Source organism: Haliaeetus leucocephalus, unplaced genomic scaffold, assembly GCF_000737465.1.
Source record: "Haliaeetus leucocephalus isolate CR32 unplaced genomic scaffold, Haliaeetus_leucocephalus-4.0 Scaffold186, whole genome shotgun sequence".
NCBI lineage: Eukaryota > Metazoa > Chordata > Aves > Accipitriformes > Accipitridae > Haliaeetus > Haliaeetus leucocephalus.
This window is the reverse complement of record NW_010972622.1, coordinates 514,360-528,384: the sequence shown is the minus strand read 5'-3', so window position 1 is coordinate 528,384 and position 14,025 is coordinate 514,360. Positions and strand designations below refer to the sequence as shown.

General features: G+C 48.7%; 1 protein-coding gene across 1 annotated transcript in view; it reads left to right on the top strand.

Annotated features, from left to right (window-relative positions):
- SENP1 (SUMO1/sentrin specific peptidase 1) overlaps positions 1-13,775 on the top strand; it is a 15,606-nt gene extending 1,831 nt beyond the window's left edge. Inside the window, exons 3-18 of the mRNA XM_010565158.1 lie at positions 164-422; positions 1,178-1,250; positions 1,366-1,525; positions 2,541-2,700; positions 3,023-3,126; positions 3,204-3,451; positions 3,634-3,688; positions 4,025-4,063; positions 4,156-4,240; positions 4,536-4,688; positions 4,927-5,058; positions 5,522-5,725; positions 6,635-6,714; positions 12,278-12,362; positions 12,768-12,863; positions 13,491-13,775. Of these exons, the coding sequence (XP_010563460.1) occupies positions 164-422; positions 1,178-1,250; positions 1,366-1,525; positions 2,541-2,700; positions 3,023-3,126; positions 3,204-3,451; positions 3,634-3,688; positions 4,025-4,063; positions 4,156-4,240; positions 4,536-4,688; positions 4,927-5,058; positions 5,522-5,725; positions 6,635-6,714; positions 12,278-12,362; positions 12,768-12,863; positions 13,491-13,553 (1,996 nt within the window). The 3' untranslated portion in view covers positions 13,554-13,775. The remainder of the gene's footprint in view (positions 1-163; positions 423-1,177; positions 1,251-1,365; positions 1,526-2,540; positions 2,701-3,022; positions 3,127-3,203; positions 3,452-3,633; positions 3,689-4,024; positions 4,064-4,155; positions 4,241-4,535; positions 4,689-4,926; positions 5,059-5,521; positions 5,726-6,634; positions 6,715-12,277; positions 12,363-12,767; positions 12,864-13,490) is intronic.
- The last annotated feature ends 250 nt before the right edge of the window (positions 13,776-14,025 follow it).

The window sequence follows — 14,025 nt, the reverse complement described above, 5'->3', positions numbered from 1 at the left end:
CGGCGGTACCGCCACAGGGGTAAACGGCGGGAGGCCTCGACCGGTACCGCCAGCCGCTCCCTCGGCCCGGCGGGATCCCCGGGGCTGCCGCCAGCCCGTCTCGGGCGCTGACCGGTGGGGCCGTGCCTTTCCCTGACGTTTTTCTCGTTATCTTTGTTTTTAGAAGGAAAATCGGAGTCGTCCGCGCCCGTCCGCCGCTCTCCGAGCCGGCCCGGCCCCTCGGGAGAGAGACTGCTCCGCCGCTTCTCCTCAGCCGTCTCTGGGGGGCTGACGGGGGCTCTTCTTCCTCAGATGCGGTGGTGGAGCCCATGAGGATGGAGGCCCGGGACGCGGCGCGGGCCAACCACGGCTCCGTGTTCAAGGCCTTTCCCCTGCCCTCAAGAGCCAGCCTGCGGGATCCGCTCTCTCAGCCGGACAGCAAGGTGCGGAGGCCGGCTGATCCTCGCCTGCGCTCCCCGGGCCCCGGCGTTGCTGCGGCGAGCTCCCCCCCCGGATCGCTGCCTGGGGGGGGCACATGTGGTTTTGGGGGCTAGTGGCTTCTCTGGCCCCCTTTCGCCCTTCCTTTGGTGTCCCTGTGGGTCGGAGGCGCCAGTGGGCAGGGTCTATCTGCATAGCATCCCCTGAGCCTTGAGTTCAAAACCTCCCAGGTGGTTTTGATAGCCCCATCTCGGTAACGCCCAGCACTTCTGCGCTGCGAGAGCCCCGCTTGCGCTGTTAGTTACTGGCGAGCGTATAAAATGGAAATCACGTGTGGAATCTGCCTGTGGATGGTAAACCCGCGCGTGGGTGTGCTCGGCTTACGGCCTCGGCAAGTGCGTGCACGTATCTTGACGCTGCAGTTGTGTCTCGACGAGTTGCCAGCGTTGCTGTGAAGCTGATAATTTTTGCCCTGTAACAAGATGAAATCAGCATTTGGTTTTTCTCTCATTAAAACTGCTATCACACCGGCAGAGTGGATTTTAGGAGAGGACGGGAGAGCGAGTGACACTTTGGCTGCATTGTCAGACCAGCACCGGTGTGTTATTACACCAGTCTACTTCAGTAATCGTTAATTTATAACGATGTGATTGGGGAGGAGCTGTAATGTGTCGCGTCCCACCCTGTAGTTTTACTGCACCTGGGGTTTAAGATTGAGCTGTGCTTTCTTCTAACAAAAAGCTGCGATCTTCTCACACAGTTTTTACCCAACAAGATCAGTGGTTTCGCTTGCCCTGCTGGAAATGCATCCTGCGCTCTCAATTACAGCCCAGGTAAGACATTGTTTTCTGCCCTGGAGTGTCAGTTTTTTGGCTGTTCCCTCCCCTAAGCAGCTTGGGGAGGAATATGTGGCACTTTACTGACTGCTGCCGTGTTTCTCGCCTGCAGAAGTCCCCTGCCCCGAGAGCTACCGGGCAGTGGGGGAGCCTCGAGCCTTTGGCTCCAGTGCCAACGGGCAGTGGAGGGGCTTGATTCCCCCTCTGGGCTCCGTGCCACAGAAGCCGAGGGTGAGCCGAGGCTCTTACCTAGAAGCTCGCAAAAACCCCAGGTACGTACAGATCCCCTCCGCTTTTAACCCTCCCTGCAGAGTCCTGTGGGAGCTTCAGGTGGGAATTTTAGCCATACAAGCCACTGGTATCAATACAGAACGAATTCAGGGTGGAAATAGTTGCATGGGTCAAGGTTGGCCGGGTCTGTAGGTACCTTTTGGTGTTTATAACCTCCTCGTGGCAAAGACAAAGGTTGTGAGCACTGGTTTTGAGAGTAGAAGTAGTGCACAGCCTGGAGGAACCTGTCTCTTATAGAAGATAGTGGTGTAACAGACCGGTTTTGAGTGTATCAGTGTATTGTGATGGGAACAGGAACATTGTTGCACCACTGGGAAATTGGGGGAGAAATAACCTGTCGTCGTTTTCTGATGAAAATGTGCTGGTTAGTGCCTGCGGTGCTAGGTGCAGGAGCTATTTTTGCAGCTGGTATAAAGTCATGTAGCTTCAGACTTTTCCAGATCGGGTCAAGTCTATTGCTCCTGAAGATCCTCATAGTGGCCAGCGTTTGTTTGCAAATAGGGAAAATTTATTTCAATGGGAGAAATGCCAAATCGACCCATGTGTTTTTTCATGGGCTGTTGGGTGAGCCTGAGGGTGGGAGTGGGGAGAAGCAAGCTGAGGGAGGGGATCTGCCCTTACCGATAAATAAAAATGCCGAGAGTGGTGTCTCCAGTCAAGGTTCAGCCATTTTGTGGTGCGTGGATGGAAGCAGGAGCTGGTGGATCTGGCGGGAAGGTCTGGCCGGGGGTTTCCAGGCTGTGGCTCCTCGGCCTCGCAGTGCCACCTGGTGGCATCTGTTTGGCCGCACAGGCCTCAGGAATGGTTTCAGATCAAGCTGATGGAGAGCCAGACTTCAGCTTCGAGATGGTTCTTAAAATGCAAATAAAATACCAATTTCTGATCACGGTTAGGTAGCCTTGTTCTTGGCAGGGTTTGGGGATGGGGGAGAATGAGATTACGGGTTAAAGCAAGCATAAAGCCCAATAAAAGTGGGGTTTGTTTCTCTCCTCACAGTGGGACGTCCAACAGTTTTGTAGGAAAATCAAACCACCATTGCCATGCATCAGCTTTTCCAATCAAACCCGCTCAGAGTCCTTCCTGGAGTGGTCCATGTCGCCGCAGCCTGCTTAGCCCCAAGAAGACTCCCCGACGGTTCATCAGCACGGCGGAAGAGGTAAAGAAAAGGCTGGGAGACTGTTTAGTGGGTGGATTTTTCTGAGGAGATCTCTTTTGGGCACCATGAAGTGCTTGAGGCGGCTCTGACTGACGATCTTGTGCTGGATTTGCTCCTTCTGCCAGGCAGAAGCTGGCTTCAGCTCTGCTCACGTTCAGACTTCAACTGCGGTTGGTCTGATCAAGGCTGATGGCTGAACTCTTGAAGACCCCTGGATGTGCTTCCACCAATTAAATCTCTACTTCCATGTGTTTCTGCTTGCTATTCACAGTGTCTTTGTTGAAATCATGTTGGCTAGATGTATCTGGTTGTTTCCCTGCAGACTGTTCGAGAGGAAGAGCGAGAGATCTACAGGCAGTTGCTTCAGATGGTCACAGGAAAACAATTTTCTACGTCCAAGTCCTCTTCATTATTCCCCTTTCATCTGTGAGTATGTAAAATCCTCTTCCCCAGCTGACAGCGCCACATGTATTTGCTGGGAGCTTACTTTCTGTTGTTCCTAGGTCCAGGTGTTCAAATTCCAGCAAAACCATAGTGAAAGAAACTCCCAGCAAGAACTCAAAGCTGTTTGAAGCTCACAGCATTGCACCAGCCAGTTCAGCAACCAGCATTCTCAGAGCACAGGAGCAGCCGTCACACAAACCGTCTCTCTACTCCACCCCCAGCTATCCCTCCAATATCTTTGAGTCCAGTAACTCCACAGCCCAGCATCAGCAAGAAAATCTACCAGCATCTAACACACAGTCTGAAGGTAAAAAAAATCCCAACCAACAACCAAACCCAAAATGAAGCCTCAAAACCTGGTAATCAACTTAAATGTATGTGGCAAACACGATTTTTCCCTCCCCCTCTGTATTTGGACTCCTGCAGCAGTTGTGGAAATGGGTAGTAATTATGGAATGTTGTTATCCTCACAAACTTTACGTTCTTTAGGGTCGGACTCTGTCATTTTGCTCAAGGTAAAGGATTCCAGAACGCCAGCACCAAGGTAAGAGGCTGTAAAATGGTGTCTGGATGAAAGGGTGGGTTACACTAGCTTTTTTAATTCCACAGAGAGGTGAGAATGCAGAGTAGGAGGTAACCAGTGGCTTTCTGAATGTCTCGTGAAGACAGAGCGGTTTGCTGTAGTTACAGGAACTTGAGTGTGATGCATCAAACCTCTTTCTTGAGACCTGGCTGCAAATCATTGGCAGATCTGTCTGTAGCTCTTACTATTGGTCTAGCAGTAAGGCTGTCCTCAGATAATACTTAAAAATCACTTCTCAGGCAATTACTTTCCATGTGAAGGAGGACGCTTACACCTGTCCTTTCTTCCCCTTTCTAGCCTCCCATTCTTCCAGGCAGAACTGTGGATCAAAGAACTGTAAGTACATGTTTCCTGCTGTGTTTTCCTGTTGTGAGTGTTTGTGTGTAGAAATAAACCACTGATTTGTTCACATAAACTGTGCTTTTCAGGACCAGCGTCTATGACTCACGAGCTCGGGAGAGGTGGCGGCAAATTGAAGAGCAGAAAGCACTGGCCTTGCAGCTGCAAAGCCAGGTAACGGAGAGCAGTTACTGAAAGAACAGTCTTTGCAAGTCCGAATGTTAAACCACAGAATAGAAAGCAAATTGGAAATGGAAAAATGACAAAAATCTCCTCCTTTGTAGTCTGGTGTCTTTGTTCTTTCCTCTTCCCATGGCAGAGCTTTTGGTAGTGCCATGGCCGGGATAAATGCTCACCCTCCATGTCTCTTTCTGGATCTCCTGGAAGAATGGGCCCCATGTAGCTCCCTCGCAAGCCCTGGGGAGGTGACTCCTTTGGACACCACCTAATTTAAAGGTCTTTCCTTCAGCGGTTGCAGGAACAAGAACACTCAGTGCAGGATCTGGTGGATTTAAATCTTCGAGTACCCCTTGAGAAGGAAATCCCTGTCACGGTGGTCCCAGAAGAGAAGGAAGATGCGAAGTCAGCTGACGGTGAAGAGGAGTTCCCTGAAATCACTGAGGTAAGTCTGCTTGGATCTAGTGTACGCAAACAGGTGCTTGTGTGCGTAAAAGATCTAAATACGAATGTGATTTCCTGATATCTGCGCATGGAAACAGGTAGCTGTTCCTTTTTGCCATGTACATTTTGTAGCGAGTTTATCCTTCAAGGAGCAAAGAATAAACCTGGGTTTGAATCCAGTCTTTGTGACGGGAAGAGCAGGAACTCTCCCTCTAATGCTGTCTGTGTCCTCCCTGTAGGAAATGGAAAAAGAAATAAAGAATGTATTCCGAGGTGGGAACCAGGATGAGGTCCTCAGTGAAGCTTTTCGGTTAACAATCACTCGAAAAGACATTCAAACCCTCAATAATCTGAACTGGCTCAATGATGAGGTGAGGCATCTACCTTGGACTGTTAAGACATTTTTCTTTGGCAATTTAAAGTAGGTTGAAGTGAACAAATGTGTCTGCCTTCTCCATGCTGAAAGAGGTCAGAGAGTGAGTAGTAGGTGTGGGCTGTGGTTCACGCTCTGGAGCAGTTTATCTGTGGAGAAACCCCTGTGTAGACCAGGCACTTGAAGAAATAATAATATTGGGAGGAGTGGGACTGCCCGTGGACGTGATCAGGGGGAAAAAAAAAAGTAAATCTTAAACATAGAAGACAGCTTTCCTAAGTCTTTCTGGATTTTTTGAAGGTTTTAAGGCTGTTGAGCTGTTGTAAATCCCCCCGGGGACAGGTCTTCAGAGGGACAGGTGGAGGCAAAAACAATTTCTTACCTAATTTTGCACAGGGACAGAGCACCTTATGCAGAAGTGTCAACACTCTAACACGTCCTGGATGCTTTTTCTTTCCCAGATAATTAATTTCTACATGAATTTGCTGATGGAGCGGAGCAAAGAGAAGGGTTTGCCGGCAGTTCATGCGTTCAATACTTTCTTCTTTACCAAATTAAAAACAGCAGGGTACCAAGCTGTGAAACGGTGGACTAAAAAAGTGGATATCTTCTCTGTGGATCTCCTCTTGGTGCCTATTCATCTGGGAGTGCACTGGTGCCTAGCAGTGAGTGCTTTAGTTATTCACAGTAGAGCATAGCTGGAGCAGGTCGTCCTATAATTTCACCTGTGGTTGAGGCTAAAATTTCATGGCTCTTAAGCGATGCAGTTGTCAGGTGTTTGTGCATGGAGGGGGGAAATTTGTGTTTGTGGCTAAAATCAAACTCTAGAGTGAGTAAAAAGATAGCTGCAACTTTCTGGTGCATTTCTAGTCTTTAAAGAAAAAATAGACAGCTGCGAAGGTCACATTAGGCTAGCTTATTCTCTGGAGAAAGATCTCATTTCCACATTCCCACAAACTCACCTTTAGAGATATTGCCACAGGATTGTTTTAGAGAGATTTAGATGACAGATACTGCACAGCTTTCTCTACCTCCTGCCCCTGATTTGTTTCGTCCCTTCTCTTGGCTGCTGGCACCTGTGCAGTAAGAGATCGCGCGTGGCTTTTAAGCCTGCGTCAGCCTCCTTAGCTCGAACCTCCTTCTCGGATTGTTAAGCTGCCCAGAAAGGCGGTGCTCACGCAGGCGGGCGGTGGTGTGGAAATGGGGCATGGGGCCCCAGAAAAACCACCTGGGGGACTCATGTCTTGAACTGCTTAGTTATGCACATGTCAGGTGGAGCAAAGCCTCTGTAAACTTATCTGTCTGTGGCTTTAACAATAAGGATAACAGAGTGCTCTTGTGTTTTACTGGGGTGCTCTGAGGAGAGCCTGATTTAGAGATTCAAGTGGTTAAATAACACAGCAGCAAGGGGGGGTTTTGGGGAGGGCTGTACCAAGGGTGTTAGAAGTTCTCTGAAATCCTTCTCTGCTGTGAAATGGTCTAAACTTAACTTCTTTCTATTGGCAGAGTGTGTGTCCTGGCAAAGCGATGAGCTCCTTGTGTTGTGCATTATTAACAAATCTCTCTTCGTGTAGGTTGTAGACTTCAGGAAAAAAACCATCACCTATTATGACTCCATGGGTGGAATAAACAGCGAAGCCTGCAGGATACTGTTGTGAGTAACACTTATTCGAGTTGTGCCTGTTTCAAAATCAGACAGCTTCTTATCTTGCTCTGGAAGCAACAGCCCTTCCATGGGGACAGTCCCTTTCTGGGTCCTGAAAGGAGGATTCAGAGGAACATCCTGGTTTTCATGCTTTGTGTTTCACCACGCGTTGCTGACACAGTCCATGCTTACAAAGCTGGTCTGCGAGAGAGTCCTGTGCTGATGGCTTGTCTTCATCTCTTCCCAGAAGATCTGTCAGTGAGACTGGTGTTGCCTTTGTGGGTATAGACAGGTTTCAGACCCGTTCTGTTAAGGACATCAGGCTTTACCAGTCTTACAGAGTCATCTTGAGCATCATCTTTAGGAGGAAAATGGCTTCTTGGACCCTGAGGGATAGGGGTCCTTCCCTTGTCCTGCAGCCGCTTGAAGAAATGGCATCTCCTGGCCCCTTCCTCTAGGTGGGAGCTTCTCCTGCCTGTGGCAAAGATCACCTCAGTAGCTTGGCCCTTTGTTTCGAGAGGGAGATTCTGGAGAGTGCGATGGTATACGTAGGGTGCGGGAGTGTCTCTTGCATCAGGCTGTGGATAAAGGTTTGCACGGATCTCTTCTGTACTGAGTTCCAGCAAGGCGTTACGTGCCGTACCATGCCTCCAAACCAGAGCTGGGTGAAAGTTGTTCTTCCTGGGTTCAGACTGCAGAGGAGGTCTTGGTTTTCCCATCCTGAGGGGTGCTCCAGGAGGGAGCGGAGCTGGCTGTCTACTCTGAGCCCTTGTAGAAGAGAGGTGCTTGCATGTAAAATCCAGAACTGTTTTCCCATATTTGGAAGCTGCTCCTGAATGGAGTGCAATTAAAAATGAGCTACTCTCTGGGCAGGGGTGAAAAAAAACCCCTCTTTTTGAAGGTCTGTAGTCACGTAGGGCTGTCAGGCTTGATACAAATCAGATTGCAAAGTGATTTATGAAACACAGTCACCAGCTCCTCTGTCGTTCCGATGTTGACCCTGGGTCGGCCGTCGGTTCTGTTTCTTGTCTCAGCTTTGCTCCAACGCTGACTTGGGAATCTGATCCTGAGTCTTCTGGCATGAGATTGAGTATGTCAGCGGAGGCGTCACTCATTCAGTCAAGGAATGTGAATAATGATAAAGACAGACAGCAGACAAATGCCATTTCCAGTCCGTTTAGCACCTTCGTTTTCCAGTTCAGGTGCTTTGCAGTCTGCGTGCACTGGGTTCACTTAAATAACTGTAAAAATAGCTGTTTCCCTTTTCCACACTGTTCTGTTATGTTGGCCTAAAGGGAGGAAAGGGAAAGGAAGAGTATAAAATCTTTGGAAATGGCTCAGGGCAGCATCTCTTACCTTCGCAGTGTGGCTTCTGTCTCTGTGTTCAAGAATGGTGCAAGCAGAACTGGCCTGCCTTAGGGCAGGGATGGTCTGGGTGAAATCAGTTCCTTTCAGCCTGAATTTCTTTGATTCCAAGGAAGAAGGCATGGATGTCTGATGAAGTGAAGCACCTGGGAGGTGAGAGGGGGACCCAGGAGTCCTGCCCATGGTTCGTTTAGGGGTCTGGGACAAAGAAGCAGGTCCCCAAACTGCTGGTAGAGAGTACCAGAGGATACAAAGTGCTTCGGCCACGCAGGGTGAGTGGTAGAGAGCCGGGATTTCAGGTCACTGTTGCCCTGGACGTAATTGTTTTCCCTCTGTTTCCTTTTAGGAGGCTTTTATTGGTTGAATGCAGTGGGAGGATCACACCGGGAAGAAGGGACGGAGGTCCTATTCATGGTTAGTGACCCTTTCATGCTTTCAATCTTTAGAGCTTCCTAAAGGTGGTGAGTGTTGTACCATTAGCCAGACTTTACAGAGGAGGGAAACTGAGGCACAGGGAAGGTAACTGATTAAATACAAGGGCCATGTGGCCAGACTAGGAATGAGTAGGGACCACGGATGGTCATGGTTTGGTGGCTGCCGTGCTTTGTTTCAGCATCTGGGCTTTCATGCAACTTGAGTGTGAGACCTGGAGAGGGTTTTAAGAAAGCTGCCTCTGTTTTGGGGGGTTTCTGCTTGGGAAACACAGTGCTCGGTATCTCAGCTGTGCTGAAAGGGTCTGTGTTTTGGAGCAGACATAAACCAGCCTGTTAAAATTAGTTAAAAACTTGATTCTAGTGTACCAAGGCTGGAGGAAATCTTAGGGGATAGAGTGCACAAAGCGACTCGTGCCTGTGAAATCTTCTTATCTCCTGCTAGCAGCAGCGCTTGAAATGCTTACCTTTACATGCCCTTTACTTCAAGGCTCTTGGACATTTAGCAGTATGCTGTGGAGTTGATTTCAACAATTCCCTAAGGCACCTGGTCACGTTTTTGTGTGTGTGTGTAAGCACTGTAGAGGGCAAAAATCCATTTTCAGATTTAGGAAAATGAGATTAAGAGCCTGCAGTATTAGATGGGGCATCTCAGGCATGTTGGGTTTTGATTTGGCTTGTAATTCTGCTTAAAAATTCTGTGTCAACCTTTTTCTCCTCGAGGTCCTGACATAGTTCATTAAATAAGTTCTGCCTCCCAAAGCTGTCTCGCGATTTGAAGTCAAGGCATTTTCTTTCAGTCCCCTCCTAAAAAGGTGGTTCAGGCTGCTTTCTAGGCACGACCGGTGCTGTATTTCTTACATGATGTGTCTGATGTTCACTGATCTCTGTGCGCAAGCTAGATTGCTGGAGGCTGCTTTTAGGAAACCACACAGGTGATGGTCACAGTTAATGTGAACTGTGCATAGTGGGTTATTTCCTCACTCTTCTAGAAGACAGCTCAGAATTTCCTGGCTGCTGTGCATGTGTCAGCATTGCAGCTGTGGCTTGTGGTAGTTGCAGATAAAACTGGATGTGCTGAAGCCACCTGATTGCTTTATTTGCTGAATCTCCAGCACCATTTAAACTTCACTGGTTTCTTCCCTGTCTGCCAGACGAGTCTCGCACTCGGATCCTCTCTCCGCCCCCACTCCATATGTGCAGACCCGGTCCATGTGGAGACGTTGCTTGGAGGCTCGTCCCGGTTCCTCGTGTGATGCATCCTTTTATTTATCTGCACAGCCTCACTCTCTGTCTTTAATGTGCAGAACAGTGGGCCATGTGCTGCTGCTCTTTTTTTAGCTGAGGATTCAAGTGGGTTCTGTAGTAGGCAGTAATTGCCAGGATTTTTTTTTTTTTTAGTGCAATTGAAATGAGGCTGGTAATTAATTAATGTTTTCACCGTGTTTTTATTGTGATGCAGATAGTCTACTCCCTTCTTCCAGCCACCGTGCTGGAGGGTCAGTTCACCCTTATTTTGAACTTGTTGCAAGGAGTTTTTTCATGCATCCATTAGGTTTTATTTTTGGAGATGAGATATGGAGACTTCTCATGCTCAGTGAAAGGGGTTTTTTTTGTTGTTGTTTTTTTCCTGAGATTTACCCCCTGCTGATCTTGTCTTGTCCAAACTGCAGCCGAGTCAAAGCAGCCAAGCAGAGAGCTTCCCAAGAGCAATTACAGCAGTTGCTGGCAGCCAGCAGACCCTGTGCTGGGGAACTGGGCTGGGAGTGTGTGTCCAGCTAATGAAGGCTGATAGAAAATGCTTGTCTGGACCTGATCTGGTCTTGAGGGACTGCCAGGAGGGAGACTTCCCTCCTTGACACTCTTAGATCCAGCAAAACTTATTTCTGGCTGCTTTCTAGGGATTCAGTCGCTAGGATGGGGCTGTCTCCATGTCCAGAGGCAGCTGGGTGGTTCTGCTGCCACTTTGAGTACTTGGTTCAGCGGCCCCTGGGTGTTTCAGGGACTCCTCAGCCCAGGAGAGTTTTCTTGAACAGTTTTTTAAAGTTATGACAGAGAAAAGTTCCGACTGGCACCAGGACACCAAGTGTGACCCTACATCTTTTGACCTTGTCTGCGGGTTGCATCACCCCCTTCTCCCATCGCATTTTTGGCGTTTACTAACAGTAAGATGCGATTTAGCCAAGTCTTTGTGGATCAGATTTCTGAAAGATGGCACGTCTCTCCGCGTTGGCGGCCAAACCTGCCTCTCTCTCTGCGCCAGATGCTCTCTTGACCCCTCTGTTCGAGCCAGCAGCATCTAATCCCTTGCTTTTCCTTTCCAAACTTTCTGATCACAGCCATGACAGTGAGAAGGCTCCTCAGGCTGTTTTGAGAAGATGCCAAATGTGCAGGAGATGGTTTCTGTAGATCTTCCAAGTCCTTTTGGTAACCAAGATGAGCAAAAGGTTTCTGCAAAGCTGAGTATCACTTAATTATGTTGGCAGCCAACAGAGAGGGGCTTCTTTACGGCCATTAAGAATGTCTTGGGCCTATCACCCTGTCTCTTTGGGCTCCCTCTAGTCTACCTTTGTGTCTGTGTCCTTCCTGAGCTCCCTTTCCATACTTCTCAGTGAAGGGAATGGTTCATGGTGTTCATGTCTGCAAAGCAGAATGCCTGGCAGTTGCTTGGGCATGCCTAGGGCATGGTCTTCGTAGAGTTTCTAAACTTTTTCAAGGAGGCAGGAAAAAAACCCTTATTTTCTATTCTTCCAGTGGTATAATTTAGGCCAAACTGGTGGAAGCCTCTTTGGGCAGAGGAGATGGGCCAGTACCTGTGAGCTTTCCTTGTTCTCCAGTTCTAGGAACTGGAATGGGACTGGCTCTGCGGCACTTCTCCCTCTGCTGAAGGCTTGTGAAAGGTATTTGACATCCCACACCCGCCATGGCTGGCTACTTCTCCCACTTTTGCTCCCTGGTTGACTTGATCCCTATAAAAGCATCTCGGAGAGGACTGGTGTGGCTTTTCCCAGGGCTGCCTCCCCTCTATCCCCAAGCCTCGGACCTTATTTGAGAAAAATCAGGTCATCTTCCCTAGTTTGCCTCTCCTTGAAAGTACTTGCCATCTCTCTTCTGCTGTGGTAAGAAGAAATCAAATTGGGAGTGGAGGGGGAAACCTGGGAGAAGAGCTCCAGGAGAACACCCGCCAGCAAGCTGAACCCACCACTGGTCTGGAGAGGAGCTTCGTGGTGGTGTTTTTGACGCTTTACACACAGGGTGATTGTTCCAGAGCTGCTGGGATGATGTTAGGCTTGTGGCAAATTTGCTTCTGTCTACCTTCCTGTTAAGTAAGATCCTCAAAAGACTAGAGGCACCAGTTCACAGGACACCGTTGGAGACGGAGTTCAGGTCTCCAGTCTCCCCTCAAGTATAACACTCTGCTTGCAGGAGCCTGTTGAGGCAGCCCTGTGGCTGCTGAGCTTTTCTCTGCCGTGAGTCACTCTCTGATGAATTAGATTTGTTCTCACTGGTTTATTTGTGGTTTTGACTTTGCTTGGCAGGTAGTTTTCTTGGATGAGTTTTTAAGTTCTGCTTGGTCCTTCTTTTGAACGCCTCAAAGCCCAGGTCTATAGAGCCCTTTTTAAAATGGCCAATACTGAGACAAAAATATTGGACTTCAATTTTGCATTAATTCTGCAAACATGGCAGAGGACATCTTGGGTAAACTGACATATAGTGTACTGGCTGGTTTCCCCTGTTCCCCTAAGTAAGCTTTCTTTTTTCTCTTATTCCTACAGGCAATACTTAAAACAGGAAAGTCTTGACAAGAAAAGGAAAGAGTTTGACACTAATGGCTGGTCGTTGCTGAGTAAGAAGAGTCAGGTAGGTTTGTGCAGTCAGAGGTTTGGAGAAGGGATCTCTCTTGGTCCTTGGGTTTGTTCTTGAGCCAGAAGCACGGGATACGTTCTTGTGGTGACTCTAGGGGGTGAACAAATCCCAGATCTTCAGTGCCAGGCTGCTTTACTGCAGATTCCCAGCCAGCCCTACATGGAAGTAGGGAGGCTTTATTGAGCCAGGAGTGCCCCAGTGCCATCTCAATTCCTGCTGCCCACCCTCTTTTCTTCATCTCCCCTTGCTCACAGTGGCATTCGCCCATCCATGCAGAGCTGCCTTGTCAGGACTCATTTGAGAGAGGTCCTTCACTGGGAGCTCTTCATCCTTAGAAGTGAGTGTGTTGGGGCTGGCTCCTCTGGAAATGACATTTGGTTTTGTGTACTTCCACTAAAGGAGATCCCACAGCAGATGAATGGCAGCGACTGCGGGATGTTTGCCTGCAAATACGCTGACTGCATTACCAAAGACAAGCCCATCAACTTCACTCAGGTAAACCCCACCCTGGCATGCCCCTTTTCTTGGGGAGACAGGCATGTGGCACCTACTTCTGCATATTCTGATTTTTCCAAATGCCCTTTGCCTCCTTCTCTGTGGGTTTAAAGTGCCCCCCGTGTGCGTGGGGGTTGTACTACTGCTCCTTGGAGTAGAGCTGACACAAGGCACTGGGGCAAATTTGTTCCTCTAAAGCCATCCTTGGGTCTTTTGTTATACCCAAATCCATGCTGTTGTACCCAAATCCTTGGGGCATGTCACCAATGCAGCTGGGGAACGCTCACAAACCCATAATGGGACCCACTCACAATGGTAATGAAAGTGGGGTGTTGTGGCCGGAATCCCAGGGAACTTCAGCGTTAGTTAACATTGTCGGCCTCCATGGAATATCCCATGCGTGAATATTTTACTTCTAATTATTAGAGAGTATAGTCAGAGTTACATTATTACCTAGATCTCATCCGCTGTCCTGTTTTCAATAATCAGAAAGTAAATTTTCCCCCAAGAAAGGCACCACTTAAAAAGCTGCACCCAGGAGAATGGCTGCTCAATGCGTGGTCCAGCAGTGAACGACATGCTGATGTATGTTTTCTCTCTCTTCTCTCTCTTTCCCCCCACCCAAAGCAACACATGCCCTATTTCCGAAAGCGAATGGCCTGGGAAATCCTTCATCGCAAGCTGTTATGATGATGTTGCGCCAAAAGCCGCTTCCTTGCGAGATTGTATCAGAAGTGCCCAGATTTGCCCTGCTCAGCAGCCTGAGCCGTGGCAGGTGTGGACCTGCCCAGGGCTTCAGTCAAAGACACAGCAAATGAACTCTGTATCATATTTTTGATAAACACCATTCACGGACCAATGCGCAATAGAAATGTTCAGAAGCACACTTGCCTTTTTTTTTTCTCTTTTTTTTTTTTTGTATTTCAAGACCTATTTTTACAAGCAATTTCAGGTGCTGAGACTTGAGGGGGCAGCTTTGGACATTCAAGGAACTTTTTATTTTTCTGCTTTTTTGCAGCTCTTGCTGCCAGCTTTGCTGAGCTGATGGCGTGATGTGGGGTGGGGAGGCTGGATTTCAGGGGAGGGGAAGGCACTTACATGGTTCTGGATGCTCTGTGCACTGGGAGAGCTGTAAGTCGAGTGGCCTATTTGGGGGTGGATG